General features: G+C 36.8%; 1 protein-coding gene across 4 annotated transcripts in view; it reads left to right on the top strand.

The window, feature by feature from the left end:
- The window catches only part of LOC149530352 (Tetratricopeptide repeat (TPR)-like superfamily protein), a 287943-nt gene that overhangs the window by 244856 nt on the left and 17587 nt on the right, over nt 1-25500 (top strand). For all 4 annotated transcript variants that reach the window (XM_089811938.1, XM_089811941.1, XM_089811939.1 and 1 more), the window contains 3 exons: nt 13842-13939; nt 14062-14293; nt 14563-14623. In XM_089811938.1, the coding sequence (XP_089668064.1) occupies nt 13842-13939; nt 14062-14293; nt 14563-14623 (391 nt within the window). The remainder of the gene's footprint in view (nt 1-13841; nt 13940-14061; nt 14294-14562; nt 14624-25500) is intronic.

The following is a 25500-nucleotide window of genomic DNA, read 5'->3' as shown; positions in this document are numbered from 1 at the left end:
GATTTTTAGGAAATAAATAAAGTTTTATTTATTTCAAGGGTTTGGGTTGAGGAGATATTTATTGAAACTTTTTTAATAAACATGAGGATTAATATTTAATCTTAATTAAATATTTTGAGTTGGGATTAGGGGTAGGAAATGATGGGATTAGCCTTTAATTAAAATTAAAGAAGGATTAGAAGATTTTGGAAGAGGTTAGTGGTCTTAAGAAAATTGGCCAAGTTTTGGGCAAAAAATAAATTTTTTATTTATTTTGGGTTTTTTGGTCAATTTATTAATTAAATAATTAATAAATAAGGAAATAATGTTTAAATAAGATTTAAACATTTTTGGGAGGGATTCCTTAATTAAATATTTTTAATTAAGATAAAGGGATTTAATGGCATAAAAATTAATTAATTAATTAATTAATAAATGATGATGTCATCAGCACTTTTTCAGAAAATAAAAATACTTTATTTTCTAAAGGTTTTTAGGTGTCTACACGTTGAACATTTCAGTTTTATCTCCAATTGTTATTTTTATTTTTTTTACAAAGCAATAATCTGCAAATCTTTTCTTGCAAGTCCAATTTTACTTGATAGATGACATTGTTGGTTAGAGATAACTGCCTTCATATTACATAATTGTGCGCCAAGTGTTTGACGGAATGTCAAACCATTGGTTTGTGAAGAAAATTAATGTTGGATTAAGCTATTTCCAGTTGAGGGATATTACAAAATGTTTGTAGAATTAGAGAAAAAACATTCTCCCTTAGATATCAAAGTAAATGGGGCATTTGAAGGTACATTCACCCGAGTCTCCACCTTACGGATGGTCCAAAGACTATAGATTCAATCTTAGTGAATACTATGATAATACATCTCAATCGATAACTAGTGGAAACAAACCCTGAGTTGCCTAAGGGGAAGCCTCAGTGATGTGACAGATGATGATGCTATCCTCTACTCTTTAGAAATGTTTTGTGTAAAAAGAAAGCATTAGGCAAAGTAGCAAAGGAGGGTAGGTCTAGGTTACTTGGATGCATTGTTTGTGAATGTCCTCTTTGACAGCTCTAACGATGGTGCAAGAGATGCATAAAAGAAGGTACTATTGATATGAAGGAGTAAGCTAGTTTTAGATACTAATATTGTTGTTGTCAACTGTAGCTCAATTAAGGAATACAAGCTAAATGTGGATATCTCTGATCACTAGCAACTTATTTCCCATGGATTTGAGTTAATGTAGAAAATATTTGGGATGATATTTAGAGATAGTCATTCCTAGATAAACTTGTCTTGGATGATGCTCTTAGGAACAGTCCACCTGTAACAAATTATGTGCTGCTGCATGAGAGTCTGGGCCATCTTAATATGGTTCGAATCAATGGATCCTAATATACATTCCCAAACCTCATACAATATAAAATTGTAGGCTTGATAATCACATCAAATAATGCATCTTTGAATGGAGATCTTAGAATAACCATGGATAGATGATGTAATGGTGTAGAATATCTGCAAAAGTTCCAGCAAATATGTATATTCTCCTAGCCTACATAAGATCCATTTGCATGTTAACCATGAGTAGAGTAGAAAAATTATTAGTTTTCCATACTAACCTTTGTCTAAAAATGAGGAAGAAAATTTGAATGGTCACATAAATGTTGGGATATTGGTCCCAAGGATGCTTCAAAAAGCAATGGGATTGCTAGAGTTGTACAATTGAGATTGATTAGTTTTCGTTGGATGCTATTAAAGGTTAGAGTAACAATGTTAATAATTGTGCTTTTTTTTAGTAACAAGAGTGGCATAATCATAGAAAATTCAATACCATTCAAAAATTCGTTATCCTTAATCAAAGGAAAAAGAATTAGGACGGGATAAAGGCAACATTATACAAAATCTGTTATCAAAACTGGGTAAGAACCCATTCTTTCAGGAAAAATAAAAGAGAGACAATTTTGATACATGCTTAATACTCTTCCAATTATAGTTTTGAATTCTCAGTAGGTATAGAAATTAAGAAATCATACCAAGATAAAGACTTAAGGAGACAAATTAAGCAGTGGGTTTCCTTAGGATGTTCTTATCCATTGTGTGACTTTTCTCATTCTGTGAAAGCTCGCTGAATAGAATTGGTTGACAAGGAGATGTTTTCAAGAGATTTTGAGACTAGTCATCCTTGTGAAGCTACTGGTCAAAGGCCGGTGTGAGAGGTTGTGACATATGTCTTGGTATGAGTGTTTTGCTGCATCATTTCATCCAATTGGAATTTTTTGGTTATGCAATGTGACGATATTCACAATTACCTCTGCTCTACTTTGCAGATTCTTATAGTTAAGTGTAAGATATCAGAGATAACCAATAAGATTTTCTTGATCCTTTTGCAAATGTTAGATACAATAAAACTGCTAATGGGGATTAATAGTTCCATGCACTTCTTTATCCATATTTTGGGCATCAAACCTCTGTAACATTCCCGTTATAAAATAAATCATTTATCAAACTATTGTTAATGGGCCGATTGATTTAATATATCTTGGACCCATTTTTGTTTTGTTTCCGTAGTTTGTATCGCTATCGGCTATCTTTGTACACCCTTAGAAACTTTTTCCGATAGGTATTTAAGCACGGCTTGTAGGTAGTCTTTAGGTATGCATTTTGAATTATTTCTTTGTACTGCGAATTCCAGTTGGGATTCTTTGTTGTTCGCCATTTCGGAAGTGAAAGATCTTCCCCACTTGGCTATTTCGGTTTCGGTGGGATTCAACCCTCACCCTATTCCATCGCCTGTGACACTTCGCTCGGATTTGGCAAATCGGAGCACCATCTTTTGACAAATCTCATTGAAGGTTTAGTGTTCTATTTTTCATTATTGTTTGGTTCTATTTGATGAATTTAGATCTCTAAAGTTAGATTGCATTATTGAGTTTCTTTCTTCCATCCACACACCCTTCATCTTTCTGCATTCTAGAAAATAGCCAACATACATCACTGGACAGTATACTTGTGTTTCGTACGACCTTCCTGGCCGTACGACCCTCCTATTGCATGTTCTATTGGTCGTACAACCTCCTTGCATAACCTTTCACCCACACCATACTTCTTCTCCACCCCACTATACAACAAGTTGCTCCACCCTACGGCCTGAAAGTTGGGTCACCATACAGCCACATAGCCTCCTCACTGTATGGCCACTTTGAGCCTTCGCACCTTACAGCTATTCTGACCCCCAATCCACCGTACGACCATCATCCACTCCACCCTGTCCGTACTATTACTAAAATAAAAATGGCTTCCTCCTCCCTCCAATACCGTACAGTCCACAGTTCGGCTACATGTGTAGTCATTCCGTACAACCCTATTAGCTTGAGGTCAGTAGAATCATCACACGAAGGTTTGGAACACTACAGTGATATCAGAGCTTCGATCCTGCCAGCATGTGGATAGTGAATGAGAGTTTATAGCCGGAAGAGAAGAAGAACACATTCTGTTGATAGAATGGTTGCCAAACCGGAACCCACAACCATTGAACTCATGGCACTATTGAAGGAGCTTGCAAGGAATCAGGTACAAATCAATGATACTCAACAACTCATGGAAGAAACTCTCAAGAAGTTGGCAGACAATAAAATATCTGGTGAACAAAATGGACATAGTGTGGATTGGTATTGGATAAAGAAAACCCTCAACCAGCACGCTCTTGACCTTCCATGCCATCTTTTCCACCACATTGAGGGAAACAACCAACCTTTGAAGAAATGCAAGAATAGCTAAGGGAAGATTGGAAGCATGCGAATTTTAAGGAAGATATATCCTACAAAGATTATGCAGATCTGAGAATGAGATATTCGAGGGGCGGAAACAGAGGATATTTTAATGATGATCTTAGAAGGAAGTTGAGTAAAGTAAATTGTCTCCATTTGACGGATCCAAATCCATATATGCGCAAGCATGCGTAATGAAGGCCGATACTTCTAGCTTAATCCCATGCCAGAAGAAGAAGCAATTAAATTTGCGGCATTGCACTTGGAGGGAGTTGCGCATGAATGGTGGCATTACAACACCATCAAATTGGGGCATGATCAAATAAATACTTATGCAGAATTCATTGAGAGATTGATAGATCAATTTGATGGTAATGATCCAAAACTCAATTTCAAAGATTTGGCATAGCTAAGACAAACTGATCGGTCGACTAGTATATTGCAGAATTTCAGAAACTCTCTATTTTGGTCACGGACTTTTCTGAAAGAAGACAGGTAGTGCTCTTCATTGATGGACTGATAGAACCATTGAAAGGTTGGGTAAAGGGGTTCAATCCTATCACCCTATTGGAGGCCATTAAGAAGGCACAAAGTATGGCATCATCATCGACATCATCCTCATGAAGTTACTCACATTCCAAACTGCCGGTGTTTTCGAGGGATAGAGATAATAAACCTCCGCTCAAGAAGCCGTCATTGGATGAAGCAACTAGATAGGAGCTTCAAAACAAGAAATTATGTTTCAATTGCAAGGGACCTTGGGAATTGGGCCACAGATGCCTCGAAAAAGGGAAGATCCATTACATTGAGGTCGTTTCTGATGATGAGGACGAATAGGAAGAAATACCCATTGAAGACAACCAACATCATGACGACACCAAAATGGTTAGTTTGAACTGCACGGAAAGAATTGCAGCATTGGTACACCATGGGGGAACTATTGCTCTAGCCAGTAACCCGAGGTGCACAGTTTTTCGTGTATGGGGAACCCGTCAAGGACAAAGGGTTATGGTGATGCTCGATAGCAGAGCCACTCTAAACTTCATACACTCATCTCTAGTGAAGCGAAGAGGTCTACCTACGGAGATGTACGTAGGATTTCAGGTCAAGGTTTCCGAAGGGACTCTTCTGCCCTACACACACTTTGTTCCTCAACTAAGTATCACAATGGAAAATCACACGGTGACTGAGGATTTCTTCATAGTGGACCTTGATGACATGAAGGTTATTTTGGGCATACAGTGGATGGAGACACATGATGAATACACTTAGAGCTTCAAATAGATGTATTTCACTTTTGTTGTCAATGGAAAGAAGGTTGTTCTCCGTGGAATGGAAAATGAGGGTCTGAAGGAAGTTTCTGCGCATAGGATGGAGGCAATTTTTCGGCATGATGATGTTGTTTGGGCTGCACATTGTTTTATTTCGGCAGAATCTATAAAAGGGCAACAGACACCTCCCTAGGATGATGATCTTCAGAATATTTTAAGTAAACATGATAAAGTTTTTATAGACATTCATCCTGGCATACTGCCTCATCGAGGATTTGAACACTATTGAGTTGGAAGCAAGAACCAAGCCGGTCATAACCACACCTTACCGCCATCCAAAGAAATTCAAAGATGAGATCAAAAAGATGATTCAAGAATTGCTAGAGAAAGGATGGATCTGTCCCAGTTCTAGCCCTTTCGCATCATCAGTGGTTTTGGTCAAAAAGAAGGACGAGATGATGCACATGTGTGTGGACTACCATGCATTGAACAAAAAAACAATAAAGAATAGATATCCCAATCCAAGGATAGATGAGTTGCTAGATGAATTATATGGCGTATTGTATTTTTCAAAAATAGATCTCCGTTCTGGATACCATCAAATCCACATGAGGAAGACGTGGAAAAGATGACTTTTTGTTGTTACTATGGGCATTATGAGTTTCTGGTCATGCCTTCGGATTAACACATGCACCTGCTACATTCCAATCATGCATGAATTGCATCTTTAACAAACAATTGCATAAGTACTTATTGGTATTTTTTGATGATCTTATTTATAGAAAAACATGGGAGGAGCACCTGACGCATCTGGATGAAGTCCTAAGGATCATGGAGGAGCAATCTTTGTTCGCCAAGCAATCCAAGTGTGAATTCGCTATGACAGAAATATTGTACCAGGGGCATGTTGTCAATAAATATGGAATTCAAGTTCATCAGGAGAAGACTCAGGCTATCCTTGATTGGCCTCCCTCAAAATCACTTATGAATTTGCGAGGGCTTTTCAGATTGTGCAGTTATTACTGAAGGTTCGTTTAAGGATTCTCTTAGCTTAGCACACCCTTAACGGATCTGACAAGGGGTCTTTCCAGTGGAATGAAAAGGCACAACTTATTTTTAATAAGCTGAAAGAGACAATGAGCACTTGTCCCGTACTTGCATTACCTGATTTCACTCAATCGTTCATTCTGGAGTGCGACGCATTCGAAGAAGGCATTGGCACGGTATTGATGCAAGATAGACACCCCATAGCTTATGAGAGTAGGAAACTTATACAAACGAAATGCTTATATTCCATCTACGACAAAGAAATGTTTGCCATTGTACATGTACTAACCAAGTTTCGATAGTATCTGGTGGATGTTAAGTTTGTCATCCGTACGGATCACAATAGTTTGAGATATTTTCTAAAGCAATGGGATTTGAACAAGAGGCAACAAAAATGGGTAAGCAAGGTTTAGGCTTTTAATTTTGACATTGAATATGTGAAATGAAAGAACAATGTGGTCGCAGATGCCTTGTATAGGAAACCCGCCATCTGTTCACTAAACTAGATTTCAGCTGATTGGAAGGCACATTTGTTGGTAGAATATTCCAAAAACAAATTTGCCTGTGATCTAATGGATGGCAACACCCAGGACAATCAGTACAAACTGGTGGATGACATCATCTACTATAAGAATCGGATATTTTTAGTGCCAGAATCCAAATTGAAGCAAAAAATCTTGAAGGAGGTACACAACTCACCTTTGGCAAGATACTCGGGCTTCCTCAAAACTTACAGAACTCTCTGAGAGAGGTTTTCATGGGAAGGACTTAAAGGAGACGTATTGCAGTATGTAAGATAGTGCGCGGTCTGCTAGCAGAACAAATCCGAACATACTCTACCTACCGGGTTATTGCAACCTCTGCCAATTCCAGAACATAAGTGGGAAAGTATCTCAATGGATTTCATAACGGAGCTTCCCAAGGTGAACGGAAATGATTGTATTTTTGTGGCAGTTGACAGATTGATAAAGTACAAACATTTCTTCACCATTACCTCAGATTTTCAGGCTGCACAAGTTGCCGACCTATTTTTTAGAGAAGTCTTTCATCTGCATGGGTTACCTTGAAACATTGCTAATGATCGGGATGGGCGATTCATCAGTATCTTCTGCATAGAACTGTTTTGATTGGTAGGGACAAATTGTCACCAAGTACTAGTTACCACCCTCAAACAGACAGACAAATGGAGATTGTGCATAGCTGGCTCGAAGGTTACCTTCGAAACTATGTTTCGGCACAACAATGGGCGTGCGTCAAGTGGATACACCTAGGAGAATATTGTAACAATACCACGTATCACATGTCCATCGGGATGGCACCATTCAAAGCTCTGTATGGGTATGAACCCCTCTCCTTCATTGAGACAATGCTGGGAGACAGTCGCACACCAAGGGCGAGGGACTGGCTTCAGGAGGGACAAGACATCCTGTAATACCTAAAGGAAAACATACAACGGGCATAGAATCAACAAAAGATGTATGCTGATAGACATTGAATGGAGAGGAGTTTCGAAGTAGGGGACTTGGTTTATCTCAAGCTCTAGCCATATCGACAATCCCTATTGAAGGAAAAGGGAAAAGAAAAATTGAAGCCACGATTTTATGGCCCCTATTGCGTAGTTAGTCGCATTGGTGAAGTCGCTTATGAGCTGGAACTTTCAGAGGGAAACCATATTCATAATGTCTTTCATGTTTCATGCTTGAAGAAGGTCGTGGGGCAGAACATCATGGTAGCCACAGACCTTCCACCACTTACTGAAGGGAAGCTCATATTGGAACCAGTCAAGATCATCAAAGTATGGTGAGAAGACCCAACGGAACTGCACGGTAAAGGAATATTTGGTGCATTGGAAACACTTGCCATTGGACGATGTGACGTGGGAGGGCAAGAACATTCTCCAGAACCCCGCATTGCATTTGCTTGAGGATGAGCAAAATTTGGGATAGGAGGACTGTAATGTTCTCATTATAAAATAAATCATTTATCAAACTATTGTTAATGGGCCGATTGATTTAATACATCTCGAACCCATTTTTGTTTTGTTTCCGTAGTTTGTGTCGCCGTCAACTATCTTTGTACACCCTCAAAAGGTTTCCCTGATTGGTATTTAAGCACAGCTTGTCCGTAGTCTTTAGGTATGCATTTTGGATTATTTCTTTGTATTGCGAATTCTAGTCGGGATTCTCTATTGTTCACCATTTCGGAAGTGAAAGATCTTCCCTACTTGGCTATTCCAGTTTTGGTGGGATTCAACCCTCACCCTATTCCATCGCCTGTGACACATTACTCGGATTTGGCAAATCAGAGCACCATCTTTTGGCAAATCTCGTTGAAGGTTTAGTGTTTTATTTTTCATTATTGTTTGGTTCTATCTGATGAATTTGGATCTCTAAAGTAAGATTGCATTATTGAGTTTCTTTCTTCCATCCACACACCCTTCATCTTTACACATTCTAGAAAATAGCCAAAATACATCACTGGACAGCATACTTGTGTTCCGTACGACCTTCTTGGGCGTACAACCCTCCTATTCCATGGTCTATGGGCCGTATGGCCTCCTTGCATAACCCTTCACCCACACCGTACTTCGCCACCCCACTATACAAGAAGTTGATCCACTCTACAACTTGAAAGTTTGGTCACCATACGACCACATAGCCTCCACATCGTACGGCCACTCTGAGTCTTCACACTGTACGGCTACTTTGACCCCCAATCCACCGTGTTGCTTATCAAAATCGCTGGTTAGAAACCTACGAGCCTTGCCTGCTCGATGCTGGGTATCTAACTAATTTTGGCCAACTTAACAGGATTAATCTAATCGATTCAAGTCCTCCGCGCTTTTGGCTCCGCTAGACCAAGGCCTATTCACCCAAATCCTGGATATCAAACACTCGGATCCAAGATGATTTATAGCAGATTATAACGTAAAAATAAACTCCTCAACTAGCAAGTGTCAAGGAAACTTTTTGGATTGTGATTAATAACAATTTATCTTCAAACTTTGATTATTTTATTAGATCTGTGTGTTGCTGAAAGAAAAAATTAAAACGAAGTATTATTACCAATAAGATTCAAACTCTTAAAAAGAAAAAGCTAAAGAATTGCCAGCATATGGGTTGAAAATCACGAACAAATTAATGATCAGTGCCAAATTTTAATGGGTCATAGAGTCAAACATATATTTCTTACATACAACTTAATGATATCGACGATATTATATTTGTTGATAATTCAATTATTACGATGCCACAAATTGTTACACTTTTGCGTATTCAGACTAATCTGCCATGATTTAACCTTTATGTGGACACAATAGATACAAATAGAGGAAAGATTATATCCTGCAATATTTGTATTTATCAAATCTGAAAAGCAATGAACAACTCAATGTACCTATCGAAATAGTAAATTATAAACAAATAATCATCAAAATCATAAAGGACGAGTTATACATATTGTAACTCTAAAACAAATAAAATTCTTACTGATTTTGGTGCTAGATGGCTTATATTGAAGACATTCAAATTTATTGATGCTCTATTCTATTAATACAGCTTGTTCACAGACAACTTTATTGTTTATGCTCAACAATTTCCAATCTCCAATTGCTTTGCTCAATGCTTCAACAATTTCCCTTTGAAAAAATTCGATAATATGTATGCTTCAAAATATGCAGGGAGTTACAAATAACATGGGCTATGTATTTTGTAGATTTTACCTTTCTTCTGTTTATACAAGACGAAAAGGCACTATGCCTTTCCCAAAACAAGGCATCTTTTCATAACACGTAACTGATCAGTGAGTTTTTGGAATTACTTGTAACACAAGCAGGTATTGGGAATGAAAACCAACAATTAATAATTTCCTTAGCAAGATTAGAATAACTGTATGATACGAGACATGCCATCGCATAGTATGAGTAAAGTCTGAACTATGAATTCCTCCTCCTTGCGATACACACAACACGATAGAGGAAGAAAAAACTGCCGCACATAAATGAAGACATGGATGTATTCAAAATCTGCCATTGCCCATCGTATCTCAACTTCCTGATCTTGATAAAACGTGCATAGGGAATCTAGACCCGATTATTAAGCTTGATGTGCTTACCGAACTGGGGATGCGTGGGATATGAAACAGATAACATTGCTGCAGGATTATCTCTATGTTCTCTCACGAACTCAGCCCGTCGGGTTGATTTTATTGCAATACACAGTTATGATTAATAAAGTCTTCTCCATGAACATTCAACTTCCAATATGCATAATGCCTTCCAGCAGGTATGCCTGCAACAAAACAAAAGAAAATATTAGAAGAGAGCCGCTGAGCAACTATTAGTAATAAATAGCATTTTAATGGCTCTCCTCCGGCAAAACCTGTCCACACAATATTGGGCTATGATTATCCAGAAATCTACAAATCCTTCCATCCAAGCGGTTGCTGTGCCTCCTTTAAACCACATTTCGAAAATTTCTGCCCATGGAAAAAGGCTTGGAACCTGATCATTGGCAAAAGCACCGATTTGCTAAAAACCCCAAAAAAAATAATGCATATTTTCTAACGAAACTAGGCTCCATTGTAACAGGAACTGCTGTATTATATACACCATACATAAAGTTCTTTGATTAGCTTCCCAAAAGATAGTCTGTCGCATTTGGATTGGTTCTCCATACCATCCATGAAATATGTTCAGTGAACAATCTTATATTTTTTATCACCACAGTCAATGTAATTATAACAATTATCTATACTGGAATCTGTTGCAGTTTTTCAAACACCCTGCAAACATTTATTGATCCACCGGACCCCAAAAAGGTATCAACATGAGCCAATCACATGTCCAGTCAGAATAAAAATAAGAATATCGATCACAAAGTTTGCCCATGCTGATTCAAAAATAAAACCAGTTGCCGAGTTCCAAGCAAGCCAAGGTAAAAATCTGACCATTCTCAGGACATACTCTTCAGGCACACTCGACAGTAGATAATGTGGCTTTCTCCAAATGCCTAATATTTATTTGTGATCTGAATGATGTGACAACCATCAATACAGACAGCCAGCCTTTCCAGAAATCTGATTTTTATGAAAAACTAATCATGACTTCGAATTCTTCTGTACTTTTAATCATCTCCAAGCCATTTTATTTAGGTAAAGCACTGTACACAGAAATTCTTATTTGCAAAAGTTCCATAGGTTTTACTTAAAGCATATATTCATTCCGGCCTACTAAAAGCATAGAATCCTCTGAAATCCCTAATCCAACAAAGGTTGAGTAACAACAATACTTTGGATGATTCAGAAATGCGGGAATATTCTGTTGGAAAAGATCCCGTTCCTCCATCTGCAAGGTCCCAACTGGATTGTAGTAATGAAATAGATTCCGCACTATTGACAAAACTTGGGAACAAAATACTTCCATATCTATTAATCAATGCTGCATCCGATGCATTCAGTCATATCAAAATCTGCATTAAAGTCCAATCCTCCTGCATTTGATACCAATACAGTGCTCTTATGACACAGCACAATCAGCTCTCAGGTAGTGTAGCAAAAGCTAAATGCTTGGAAGAAACATTTTGCAAACTAGAAGCATCAAGTGAAGGACATTCACTCTCAGAATTGATCAACTTTGTTTTGAACTCGTGCTTTGATAATGGCAAGTTTAATTCTTCTTCCAACTTGTGCCTTTTACTTAATTCTCTGCTAATGAAATCGATTTGTTTGTCCAACAACTATTGCCACACCTGTCCATGCTTAACAGTATGATTGTTAACATATATGTTTTGCCCTTGCAGAATTGAGGATACTCTTTCCATCAGCCAACCCTGCCGAATGCATCTCAAGAGAATGCCCAAAATTTCTGGGTTCCATCACACCGTACGGCCTTCATCCACTCCAGCATGCCTGTACTATCTCTTAAAAAAAAAAGTATGACTTCCTCCTCCCTCCAATACCGTACAGCCCATAGTTCTGCTACACGTGTAGTCATTCCATACAACCCTATTAGCTTGAGGTCAATCGAATCACCTCACGGAGGTTGGGAACACTACAATCGCTTGGCAATGTTGAAATTGCATCATTGGTATTGGTTAGAACAAATTGAAGATTGGCTTTGGGTTTGCCAGTCTCATTGAGATTTCTATGACTTATTTGCAATAGGATTTAAAGGGTTTTGGACCTTGGCAAGGTGTCACTTGGTGGAATTTTAGAGCTAGTTTTTGGGGCTTGGATTCCCAAAATTGAGATAAGTCTGTGTTTTGCCATGGATAGCATGGGTAGATCTTTCTTAAAATTAGCGATGTACTGAGGCTGCATATGGGGGTTATATTTTCTGAGAATTCTGGAAAGAGAAGTGTATGATAGGTCTCTAGCTGAAAGCGTTTGAGCTAGCCAAGTTTAATCTCCTTCACTCATGAAGACTAGAAAAGAGAATTGTATTGGTGCAAGATGCTACCGATTGGGAAGATATTACCTATAGCATGATTAATGCCTTTGACCAAATAATTCTTTCGACCATTCCTTAGGAGAATATGAAATTGTGGCTCTTTCTTATCCATATTTAGGGTTTGTGCTTCTTTTGAGTTGCTTTCATTCCCTGTCTTGTTTCCTTGGCGCTAATTCTACTTTCTTTATGCGGCGTTGGGGTTATTTCCTTATGAAACTTTTTGAGCAAGGAAATAACCACACCAAACTTGATGAAACCCAATAGGTTTTGAATCTCTTTAATGAAGAAGATCAATCATAGCCACTTTATGTTTTCTTTCTATGAGCTGAATATGGTATTGATGTACAGACATACACCCATGGACATAACATTTTTTGAGTTTTTCTGGTGTTTTATTTTATATGTGCAATTTTTTGTTCATATTTATTAGTACAATTGATTATTGCTGCATTATGGTGCATTTAAAATCAAGCTACAGCTATGTATTTTTTTTTTAATCATATTTGTGTGTTATGTCTACATCAATTGAACATTAATTGGATAGTTTTTAAGGAAAATATTGTATTGTGCAGGAGGGTGGGAAAGACAAATATCCTCTATGTACAGTTCTTTTGGGTGGGATTCGCTTATCTGTTTCTGAAATAAAACTCATTTCCTTTGTCTCTCGGTCCTCAAATAGCTGAACCATAAGGTGACATATGCAGAAAATTTGTATGGCATAATTGTGTGTTATTTTGAACTAACTTAACTAGTCTTTGAGTCTTGCAAGCTCATGCTAAACTAAGACATGCCTTGGTTTGCCCCAGTAACAATAAGGATAGACCACATGTAATTGGGGTATGGAAATTGATTTCTGTAAAATCATATTTATAAAGTTAAGCTTGCAAGAATTAGAATTTCAGTTCAGGGGCATGTTTTCTGGTGTTGTTGAAGTGATGAATAGTTACAATTAGATATGATTTGATAGAAATTTATGGATATGCCAAAACCCACAAGGTATTTTGTAGATATATACAATATAAAGTAAAAATCGACTATTTGTCATCTGTAAGAATCCATTTTTTTAGCATAAGCCTCCTACGACTTGTGCTCAAAAATTCTTCAATGATTTAATAGTGTCTAATGATAGTCAGGTTTTAGTAAAATAGGAAAGGATACACATTGCATTCTAATAAAAGATGCCAACTTGAACTCGTCAATATGATACTAGCTGTAAATTAATTATGGACAAATCTATATAAAAGTTTGAGAACATCATTTATGAAATGAACTATTTCTCTGCAGCGTACATCACACAAGTCTATAAACATTTTGGTTAATTTTTTAGGTGACATATAATACATTGTTGAGAGCACGGCGTAATTATGGCAATCTTGCTGAAGTTCTGCAATCATTGGCTATATACGAGGAAATGCGAACAGCTGGGTAAACATTAAGCAAGTAGTTTATTAGACTGTCCTGCTAGTACTATGTCTTGTCAATATAGTCTTTGTGTAGTTCCTATAGTTGATCTAGTTGAGCATGTCTGACAAAGTGCAATAATGCAGGTATGCTCCAGACGATAATTTTTTGAAAGGATTACTTGAAGAATGGGCAGAAGGAGCCATACAACATAATAATTACAGAAATCTAGATCAAAGGCCTAAGGAAAAGACAATTTGTAAAGAAAGGGAACATACCCGACAAGTAGTCTCCTATGCAGGATTGTTCCAAAAAATTGCTACACATGCTCGAGAAGACAATACTAATAACCTAATACGAGTTGACAGACTGACCAAGGTGACCTCTTTTAATTAGAAGTTTTAATGGAAACATCATCCTTGTGCAGTTGTTTAATATATTTCCAACTTCACGCATTGTTTGAATGTGGAAAGTGGAGAGATATGCCAGCGTAGAAGTACCCTTTGTTAAAGCACTTTTCCATTGAGGGAAATCAAGCTCATATCCTAGTTTCTTTATATTCATATAATTGACATTTCCATGTCCAATTCTTTTCTTCTGAAACATCTCTGTCCATAATTGTCAAGGATGCCATGCTATTTTTGCAGATAGAAGCTCGGATTGCTGTTCTAGCCATTTTACGAATACTTAAAGAGCGGCATGGCATCAGTAAGCTTTCTTACCAATAGAAATATGAATATGTGTACTGTAATTTGGAAAAAAACTGGCAAACATTACCATGTTTGTTCTTGTGTGTTATCCTTGAATTTCATCAATAATTTTCGCTTAACTATCATAAGTCATTGGTGTGTTATATGTGCGTTATTTAAGTCCTTAGCAGTTTTGATATGCCTATTTCTTATCCTTGGAGTTCTCTTCTTTTGTTATAGCTGAAGTGATCATATATCACACTGAGTGGGAGTTTTTATGGATGCAGCATTCTTTATGTTCAATGCATTGTTTGTTTAAGGATTAGGAGTGGGACCTTGAGCTGGCTTGGTTTTTGGTATATCTTAAATGTAACTATCAAGATCTTATTGCTAATATTAGATAGAAGAAAAAACTTTATGGCTTGAAAAACCCAATTTCATTTTATATTATATATACATATTCTCTAATCAGGGAAAAACATTATATGGTACACCAAGTGAATCGTCAAGGTGTGAGTATATTATAAAATGCACATAAAGGATTAGTAGAACATCATTCATTATGGTGAGATCACATTTAGCTAAAAATAAAATACTCTTTTCCTAAGTCAGTCTAGTGTGAAGGGGCCATTAGCCTATTCATGAGATTGTCATAGGCTAATGAGTGAGTTAAGGGAATCTTGGAGGTGATGAAAAAAGTAATTTCTTGTTGAAACGGGGATAAAGACTATAACACCCTTTTCTAGAGCTTTTCTGGATACTCTTACTACTTTTATCAAGTCAATGATGAGTTCTGATAGAATTTGTTACTATTTTTAGTAATGTTAGTGCAGTTGGTTTTGATGTTGTTGTGACCTTTTCACATATTGCCCAACTGCAAATAGGGACCCCCTCTTTTGCTTGGTTGTTTAGTCATTTTAGGCCTTGTTTCAGTTGTGGTAGTCATTTTATCTTTTAGAGTCTTCTCCTTAAGAAGCAAGCAAAGTCATTAATCCTCAGTCACATCAATTTTCACTTAAAATACTAGTTATGAAAAATATGTACAAGACTATTAAGAAGTAAAATGGGAAAATTGCGAATGCTAAATACTAAATAGTAACTACTTGAACATTGAACAATGAAAATTGAAGTTTTGAATATCAAATTATTAATTATTAATTAGAATACTTAATAAATAAATTTTTAAATTGTTGAATTGGCAACTGAAAAATTTCTATTATATGAAAAATATCATAAGGATGATTACAATGAGTAGCATGATATCAAAACAAGTACAAAATGTCAAGATGTAGCAAAGGGAGACCTCTAATCATCCCTTGGGAGGTTGAGCCTTGGGTGGCAACTAGTGGCTGATAAGTAGTGCAGCTGGGGACTTGGGAATGATGTACCCAAGGCCTACCAGCTAACAACAGGATTTCCTACCAGCTAAAAACAGGATTTCCACTCAGCCTCTTGGATAAAATTTCTAGCTGAAGATGCGAAATCCACTCTCCTTTGATGCCAATTTCCACCTAGAATGTGGAATTCCAACCTTCAGCATAATAATATCCACCTAAAATCAGAATTTCCACCCTAGAAGTAGGGATGAAATTCGAAGTCTAACGTAAGCAAGGATAAGAAAGAAATGAAGTTGCAGATTCCAAATGATGAAAGGTGAACAAAAATCTAAAGAAAATGGAAATTTATTTAAATAAATCAAAATAAGGTAAAAGGGAACTTTGGAAAGTGAGAAAAAGAAGAATAAAGATCAGTGAAAACTTGAGGCAAAAGAGGAGATTCTATCAACACATCAGAAAGGGAAAATGCAAAGATTTGAAGTTTTAAAACATGTGAGTGATGAGAAACACATAAAAAATTCCAAGGCAAATGGAGGTTCAATTGAAAATCAGCAATGAAAATGAAAAATTGTATAGGTTGAGATGAAAGTTTTGAAGTCAAGAGGTTGATTTACACCTAAAACTAGATGTCCCAACCTACCTACAAGGAGACATCCACCTAAAATGTGGAATGCAACCAGCTTAGAAGCCTATTTCCACTTTAGACATGGAAATCTGATTTGACATTAAAGTATTTTCCAGACAAAGTTGCCTAATCTGACCTAGTATTTCAAAGGTGATTACCACCTAAATTCAAAATTACTGCCCAGAAAATTGAATCAAAACAAGTTGAGTAATAAGGGCTTTGTGAATTGAATTGATTTGGTCATGAAGGAGGTCGATTGGGTAGCAAAATCAGATTGCAATATGGAGAAGTCAAGCTCACCACCTTATAAACATAGGAGCTTTATAAAAGATAATCTTCAATGCAAAATAACATAACAAAATGCAAGGCCGACCTCATTCACTAATGGATGCAACCCTTCATTAATTATGTTGGGAGGCTATAAATAAAGACCAAATGCATTCAATTCAATCACACTTCAAACACAAATTGATTATTGCAGAGCAAAGCAGCAAGATGACTTGCAAATTCAATCTACTAAGAATTGATTCTAAAGGATAAGCAAGTATTTTTCAAAATTAGACTTTTGAGTCTGATTCTTGGATGATAAAGTTGAAGGTGAACTCATACATAAAGTGCAGAATTCTGCAAGAAAGAACAAATGTAATGTCTCTTGGTAATTTAGACTAATTCAACATAAATTAACACAACTTAATATACATTGAATTGAATTTCTTAAGACATGTTGATTTAACTCATGCTATTCTAATGTAAGATAAAGAACTATGTGTATATATTTATGAATCAAATAAGAGAACCATGCTAACCTTATTATTATTTAGTTTAAGAAGGTTGTTTTGGATGTAATCAGATTTCTTAGACACCAATCCTCAGAGGCTTTCCCTCAAAGTTTGCAGATCACACCCTTAAGCCTTTCTTGGGATGATGCCCTCAAGGCACTTGGGGTCACTGATCTCCGCCCTATTTTGGGAACAACCTTTTGGCTGGAATTTACAGTATGCATATCTGTTGGTCTATATATTAACTATGCTTAATAGGAGTTTCATGTTTCTATACATTACATTTTATTAAATTATATGTATTGATAAACACAATAACTTGTGCTCTTCCTTTCTACTGACGATGCCTGACTGATAAGGTGTATAGATATATACTTATATATCCAGTGGTATTGCTGAATCAATATTTGAGTGCTATGTATTTTTTAACTGTTATTATTTCCTTCAATGCTATCGCTTTTCAATAGAGACTGTCTTTCCTATGATCTTCCCATACCCCACTTTGATTAATCGCTGATTTACATATTAACCTTTCTAAATTGAAAGGGTTGTGTCCTTTTCATCCTTGGTAAGGCACATCCTTTTACCGTTATTCCTCTTCATAACAGAAGTTGATTAGTTTAAAACTGTTCCAATTGAGTAATTGATTGGTTGGTCTAATTAATATCGTAGTTTTTGTAATCAATATACAAATTGTTATTGGTAATTAAGATAGTTGCAAATGAATCTCTACTCTCAGATTGTAATTAAGATAGTTGCTTTCTTTATCGTAAATATGCATCCTTAGTTACTGATTCTGAATCTGATGTTTGATCAATGACTATCATATGTTTATTACTAAGAGAGTCACTGCTTGTTTCTTAATTCCAACTCAATAACATTGCAGCTAACTATAATACTGTTATGTTCTATAGAAAGACCTGATAGTCTCCTTACCCAAATGCCATAAATGAGTCAATGATGCTTTCATGTTTCTACATATCGATGGCTATATCTTATTGCTTTGGACAGTTCATTACTTCCAATTTCCTAGACATACTAAACATTCGAATTTAACATTGGCAAGAGGTTCAGTAAGAATATCTGTTGTTTTCTCTTCAATCTTGATATACCATATCTCTGATTCAAAAACTGAATTTATAGATAACTGATTTTATCTGAGTACAACATTGCATATGCCATTTATGTATTTGAATTTTGGAAATGTATCACTCTCCCTCTGATTCCTCACTATGGGATTCTTGCTCCACTTTATCTCTTTGTTCAACAACTTAAAATGCAAGATTTTCATTCTTTTCATACTTAACTTCTGCCAGGGCTGCTTGAAGTTTCTCCCGTTTTGGACAAAAGTTATGAGTGTGACCAAATTTGTCACATTTGAAGCATTGTACTTTGGACCAATCTCTTTTCCTGTATGGTTTGTTGAATTCCTTGTTGTCTTGATGAATTCCCTTTCTTTTTCCCTTATTATTAGTATTGGCTTGAAGAGTTTGAAATTCTCCTCTTGATTTGAAATGATTCCTCTCATAATTAATCTTGACTCTTCTTGAGTGCATTCGTTTTTTAGTAGTTCAAACTTAGGAAGATTTGGTCAAGAACTTAGTCCACGAATAAATGTCTCCCAAGACAGTGGTAGCCCTTTTAGGGCTATAATGCTAAGTTCTTTGTCATCTACATCATTTCCAATGGTCACAAGTTGATCTTTTAATTTTGAGATTTTTAGGAAATAGGACGTAATAGTTTCTCCATTATTCATCTTGACGTATAGTAGATCTTGCTTCAATGTTAGCAATCTGCTTGTGTTATTAATTTCGAAAGTATTCTTTATAATGGAGAACATCTCAAAAGCAGTTTTAACACTTGATATAGAAGGAAGAATATGACCCTTCACCAAGTCTAATAATTTTCATGGCCTCATTGTTGTGTCTTTTCCATGTTGTTTTATTTGGTTCATTTTCAGGAATAGATTTGTCTGATTTTATGTACTCTTCTAATTCCATTTCTCTTAGTATTATCATGACTCGAATTTTCCATGATGAAAAGTTTGATGCTCCCTCAAGTCTATCCTCTAATTTTACGTGATTAACCATTTTGAATTTGAGGATAAAATTTTGTATATTAGTAAATTTGAGATTTTAGTTTTAATTCTGAATAATAGATTTTCCTATCAGGATGGCTCTGATACCATGTTAAATGTAAGGATCTCTGATAGAGAGAAACTATTATATCAGACTTGCACAAATACAAATTACCTTACTTGTTATCTTAGACTGATGACATGGAATGGATGATGCAGATCTTCTTCTTTGAATGGCAATCTGTGTAATGTTATATTCAAACTTGAACACCAATGGAGGATCGATGATCTTGATTAAATTAACCTGCAGGGAGAGAAATTGTTGGGACTATGTAGACCTTGTATTGATATTGATCCCAACGACTGCTCAACACATATATATTAAGACGGAGCGTCATGCCCTCGTAGAGACATGACTCTTCATGGCCAAAGGCCACAAGGGTCATGCCTCTATGTGGGCATGACTAATCATCAGTTTCCCACATTAACAAATGTAATTGTTAGCTTGTCACATTAACAAATGTAATCATTAGTTTCCATGTAATCTGTTTCATTTGCTATCAGTGGCAGAACAGATGAATATAAAGCCCCGATAGTAATAGTCTCTTCAAGACATGAGCCCGATAATGATGAAGTTATCTTGTGAACAATTTAAATGTATATATATAATCATATATGTGTGTGTGTGTGTGTGTGTGTGTGTATATATATATATATATATATATTTTCACCAGCAAAAAACATAGTTCATGTAAGTCATGATTTCAAGTATTTAATATACTGTAATAACCCCGATAGGTTATAACTTCTTCAATCAAAAAAAATCTTTATACTTCAGTTGTTTGGCATTTTGTCAAACACTTTGCAAGCAAGGGTCATCTGATTGATAACTTTTCAGATTGCTGCAGTGATTCTTGTTTGGATTTGCCTCAAAGAGAATGCTTACAAAATTGTCTAAACAATAACCTAACATGAATGTGCAACTAATTTTGGCAATATTCAATACAAATATGTGACTTAAACTACTTGCAATATGCAGCTACAGCAATTAGTAATTATGACAAATACTTTGGATGCAACTTAGGATGGCATTAATGCACTTACAACCAAGTGGCATTAATATAAACACTTAGTATGCAAAATTATAACATTATTTATGCCAAAAAAAGAACTTACAGCCAATTGACATTTTGTCAAACAATTGGCATGCAAACTAATAAGCTGATCATCAAACTCTAGGTTTACAATATAGATAGTCTAAAAATTACAATGCTCTTTAATTGCAAAATCCTAGCCTTCCTTTGATACAAATAATGCCAAATGGCAAACCAAGACACGTACAATATGGAAATAGTGAAGTGCTGAAGCTATATTTTGTACTCAGCTGAAAACCTACTTTTCTCAGAAAATATGCCAAACGAGAAGTGAAGAACCTGATTGTAGATGGCTGTAATAATTTTCTACAATGCTGCCCCTTCTGCTTTGCTTTTTTCCGATCTTCTTTTTCCACTTGCTTTTTCTGGATTTGCTTTTTTTTTCGTTTTTGCTTTTTCGAATTGCTTTTTCGGATTGCTTTTTTCAGAGCTGCTTTTTTCGGACTGCTTTAAAATGGCTTCCTATAATTTCAGACTTGCTAGAAATGACCCCCAATAATTTCGGCCTTGCTAAAAATTGCTTCCTGAAATGCTGAAAATGGCCTTAGGCCCAATGATGCCCTAGCTGAAGTGACAAAAGTATCACCTCCAAATGTGCAACCCTTCAGAAGATATTTCACTTCCTCAGTTATGCTAATCCAAGGGAGTTTTCGTTCCCAAAGATCAACTGACTATCTGAAACCACTTGGCTCCACAATAGACTATGTGACTGAATCACAATTTGATGTGAAGAGAGAAATAAACAACTGGATGATTAGAATGAAGCCCGGGGTGCCTATTTATTCTTTTTCTCCACTTTCTCTAGAAACTTTTAGAACATTATTTTATTTTATCTATTAGTGATTTTATAAAAAATATTTTATAATTCAAGTCACTTTATTAAATTAATTAAATATAAAGTTACCTTTTAATATTTATTTATTTGATAACTTTATAAATAATTAACTTAATATCACTTATTTATTTAATTAAAATAATTAATTAGTCATCCTCATAAAATATTTATTATTTTGGACAACTTAATTAATTAAATTAATTAAATCAAATTGCCTCCAAAATGGGGACATGACAGTCCGCCCTTCCTGAAATTGCTTGTCCCCAAGCAATGGCTGAACAATAAACCAATCAATCCGCTTGGATGCCAAATGTAGTCATGAACTATACTACTATCAATTAACACAGGCTCCTGTAATATCCTCTGCAATATAACCAAGAGGAATCCATAATCAAACTGACAATTACAGCTCAACCAAACTCCAAAATCACAACTGCCAACACAATAAATACCATCAACGCATCTCACTGGCCTATACGGAATGTACAATCCAACTCTGCAACAATGGTGAACGCTCCCAAATGAAATTGTACCAAGTATGGAGAATCCACACACTGTACAACTTCTGCAGTCAACACAACTCTGCAGATCACCGGCCACTGTCTCATAACCATAACTCCCATGCATTGCTGATGGTGAAAAGACATCACAAGATAAACAGCAAGAAATGGAACCCAAACCAAATTTGCCTGCCATCAACTCCTCAACACAAGGATCAAATGCTAACTGATGCACATACCCTACAGTATAATGTTGATAAAAAGAACCAACCTCAGTCAACAACTCACCATGAACAAGTGATACAACCCACTGTGACTGATCACCAGCTAAGTCAGGAGATGTCATAGCCAAACGAGTAGAATCAATAACAACAACCGCTGAAGCATCACTCCCAAACTCCTGCTCTAAGTCATGTATTATCAAGCTGTCAACACAGAATCTATCGCCATGTCATGCCCATCACAACTCTCATCCCGAGGCGTCAAACCATCCCATAACTGATGACAAGCACTAGGAACCAAAGTACATCTCTGTATCATCATCTCATCAACATGGTCATCAAAGGTAAATTGGTGAGCATACCTCACAGTGTAATGCCGATAGAATGCGCCAATCTCAGTCAATGGCTCAGACTGTAATCTAGATGAAACTAACTGCAATCGATCATTAACCATATTGGAACTGACTACTACCTCCGAAGATATCACCAAGGGAGTATTACTAGCAGGAACCATGCCAACTGCCGGCTCACCAACATCACGCATGATCTTTGATACAACATCTCTAGTCTCTGTGCCATCAGTACTAGAGGCCACCACTATGTTAGGCATACCACAACAATCTGCTACAACACCCAACTCAACTGAACCTGACTCTAGTGGGAATGAACCCGATATGCCAATGTTAGTATCAATGATGGATGCATCCCCATCTCCATTGTCTTTGACAATCTCGACCATGGACATCCTCGGATCACCAGACACCACAGTTTGTGACTGTACAGAATCTGGTAAAGACTGCAGTCGCTCTAACTCCACGGTCACCTTAGCCAAATGAAATTGTGACTCCTCGAAAGCCAACTGTGTACTCTCAAGAATCTCAGAAGTCACCTCGAGCTGTTGAGTAAGCTCACTCACCTTATCTTCCTTGGCCAATAATGCATCGTATGCTGTACTCCCCCACTCCATAAGATAATCTCTGTCGGCTACCAACTGCATATAATTCTGTCTCAGAATTCGGATAGCCTCCCATAAAGAGTGGAACTCTGTCAAGGAAAGATAACTGCCTCCCTGCTCATCACTAGTAGGAGAACCCCATCCATAAATTGCTAAAAACTGACGAGCAGCATCGAAATGTTGGCAAGCGATAGCAATGTCTCGCTCACTAACTCTCTACTAAGTAGACACATGATGGCACTGGCTAGACTGTCTCCTACCAACCTCCTCTGACGCACTGTTTAAAGGAGTATCCTCAAAGTTACTGGTCTCTAGAGTATTACCATCCATATGCTGTGAATCAACTCCAAAGCTCATATCAACATACGGAGTATCAAAAACTCTAGCACCGCTATCCAACTCCTCTGTACCAAAAGAAATTGCCAAGGAAACTAAGTCTTCAAAACTGCCCACTGCATCCTCCTGGATGTCATCAATGCCATATGATCCTGGGACTCATTTGTACACACTGCCAAATATGAAAGATCATCAACACATTCTAGCAAGAATGGTCGACTGGATATATGAACCAAGCCCAACACCGGTGTATAAAAACTAATACCAACATCAGACAAGCTGCTAGCACAAGAAAAGACAACACCGTGCAATCTGCTAATCAAATCCATGATAGCACCCAAACAATCACTGCTACCAAAAAGTGATAAAGATCTCTAGTCAACTGAATCCCAAACGCCAATATAACAATCTCGAGTCCATATCCGTAAATTAGAATCAACTGGTAACTCAAGCAAACTCCTCACCTGAGTAATATGACCAATACCAACTAACTTCACATACCTGTCTAACATTGTCCCTGTATCCTGGATGTGAATGCAAAATGGACTCACAACATTATTAGCGACCACATATAATCCACTTGCTGCAGAAAGTTGAGTATTAGGAGTGCAAGATGAAACTAAACTCAACTCCATGCCATGCTTATCCCCATGTCTCTCCCAGTCCTATAATCCCAATGGAGTATTTACCAAAGAAGCTCGAGTGTTCTCAAGCTCGCGAGAAAGCCTATCAACTTCCTCCTCCTTCCTCCTCAAGGCATCTGAATAGTCTCTGACAAGTCTAAGAAGATGGTCACGATCTAATAGAAGATGTAAATAACTCAACTTCATCATTCCCATTCCTTCCCTAATCGCCTGTAAGTCAACACAAGAAGATTTCGCTTGAACTCCCTTATGTCTACCCTGTAACTGAATCATCCGAATGTGATCCTCTATCATATCCCGCATCCTATCATGATGAGATAATGAAGTCATAATACTGTCTTCGCTCACCTTCAGCTGGCTGAACAAATCATGTGAAGTACTACCAGCCTCAACCTCATGTGACGAAGCATCTATCTGTGCCCGGTACTCTCTCTCAGCAAAGTCATGAATGCTCAATATCTGCTCATCTCTACCAAGTATCTCACCATCATGCACAACAACATCCTCATAATCATCATCTGAACCCACTACGTTGTAGTCACTGCCTGTTGGAACTAAACCATCCTGAGTACCTGTGACATCACCCTCTGACGACCTGTATACAATTGTCTCAACTTGAGTATCAAGTTGACCGTTACTATCAATCTGCGTAATACCCATTCCCACTACCTTCTGAAGTATTGTGTGCCCAACATCTTTCTCCAAGCTAGTCTGATTTTTGTCCTCCCTAGATTCGGCTATATGCTGGTCACCAACTACTGCAAACTCCTTGTAGAGGTTTCTAGATACCTCACTTGTAGAGACCTCTTGTTCCTCTTTGTCTTTGTTCTGTGATGTAGTCCTCTTAAACACGGAAACCATCAATTCATTCATCCTTTTCTGACTTTCATCCAACCTTTTCAAATTTTGTTTAAGCTTCTTCATATCCTTGTCCCATTGCTTCTGGGTACTTGAAGTAAACATGATTAACTAACTGATTCAATGTCCAATCTACCCAACAGGATGGCAAGTCAATAGCTCTGATACCACTGTAATGACCCCGATAGGTTATAACTTCTTCAATTACAAAAAATCTTTATACTTTAGTTGTTTGACATTTCGTCAAACACTTTGCAAGCAAGGGTCATCTGACTGATATAACTTTTCAGATTGCTGTAGTGATTCTTGTTTGGATTTGCCTCAAAGAGAATGCTTACAAAATTGTCTAAACAATGACCTAACATGAATGTGCAACTAATTTTGGCAATATTCAATACAAATATGTGACTTAAACTACTTGCAATATGCAGCTACAGCAATTAGTAATTATGACAAATACTTTGGATGCAATCTAGGATGGCATTAATGCACTTACAACCAAGTGGCATTAATATAAACACTTAGTATGCAAAATTATAACATTATTTATGCCAAAAAGAGAACTTACAACCAAT

Source organism: Cupressus sempervirens, chromosome 11, assembly GCF_028749045.1.
Source record: "Cupressus sempervirens isolate cs-2001-9-10 chromosome 11, ASM2874904v1, whole genome shotgun sequence".
NCBI classification, from domain to species: Eukaryota; Viridiplantae; Streptophyta; class Pinopsida; order Cupressales; family Cupressaceae; genus Cupressus; species Cupressus sempervirens.
This window is presented reverse-complemented; position numbering and strand designations above follow the sequence as displayed.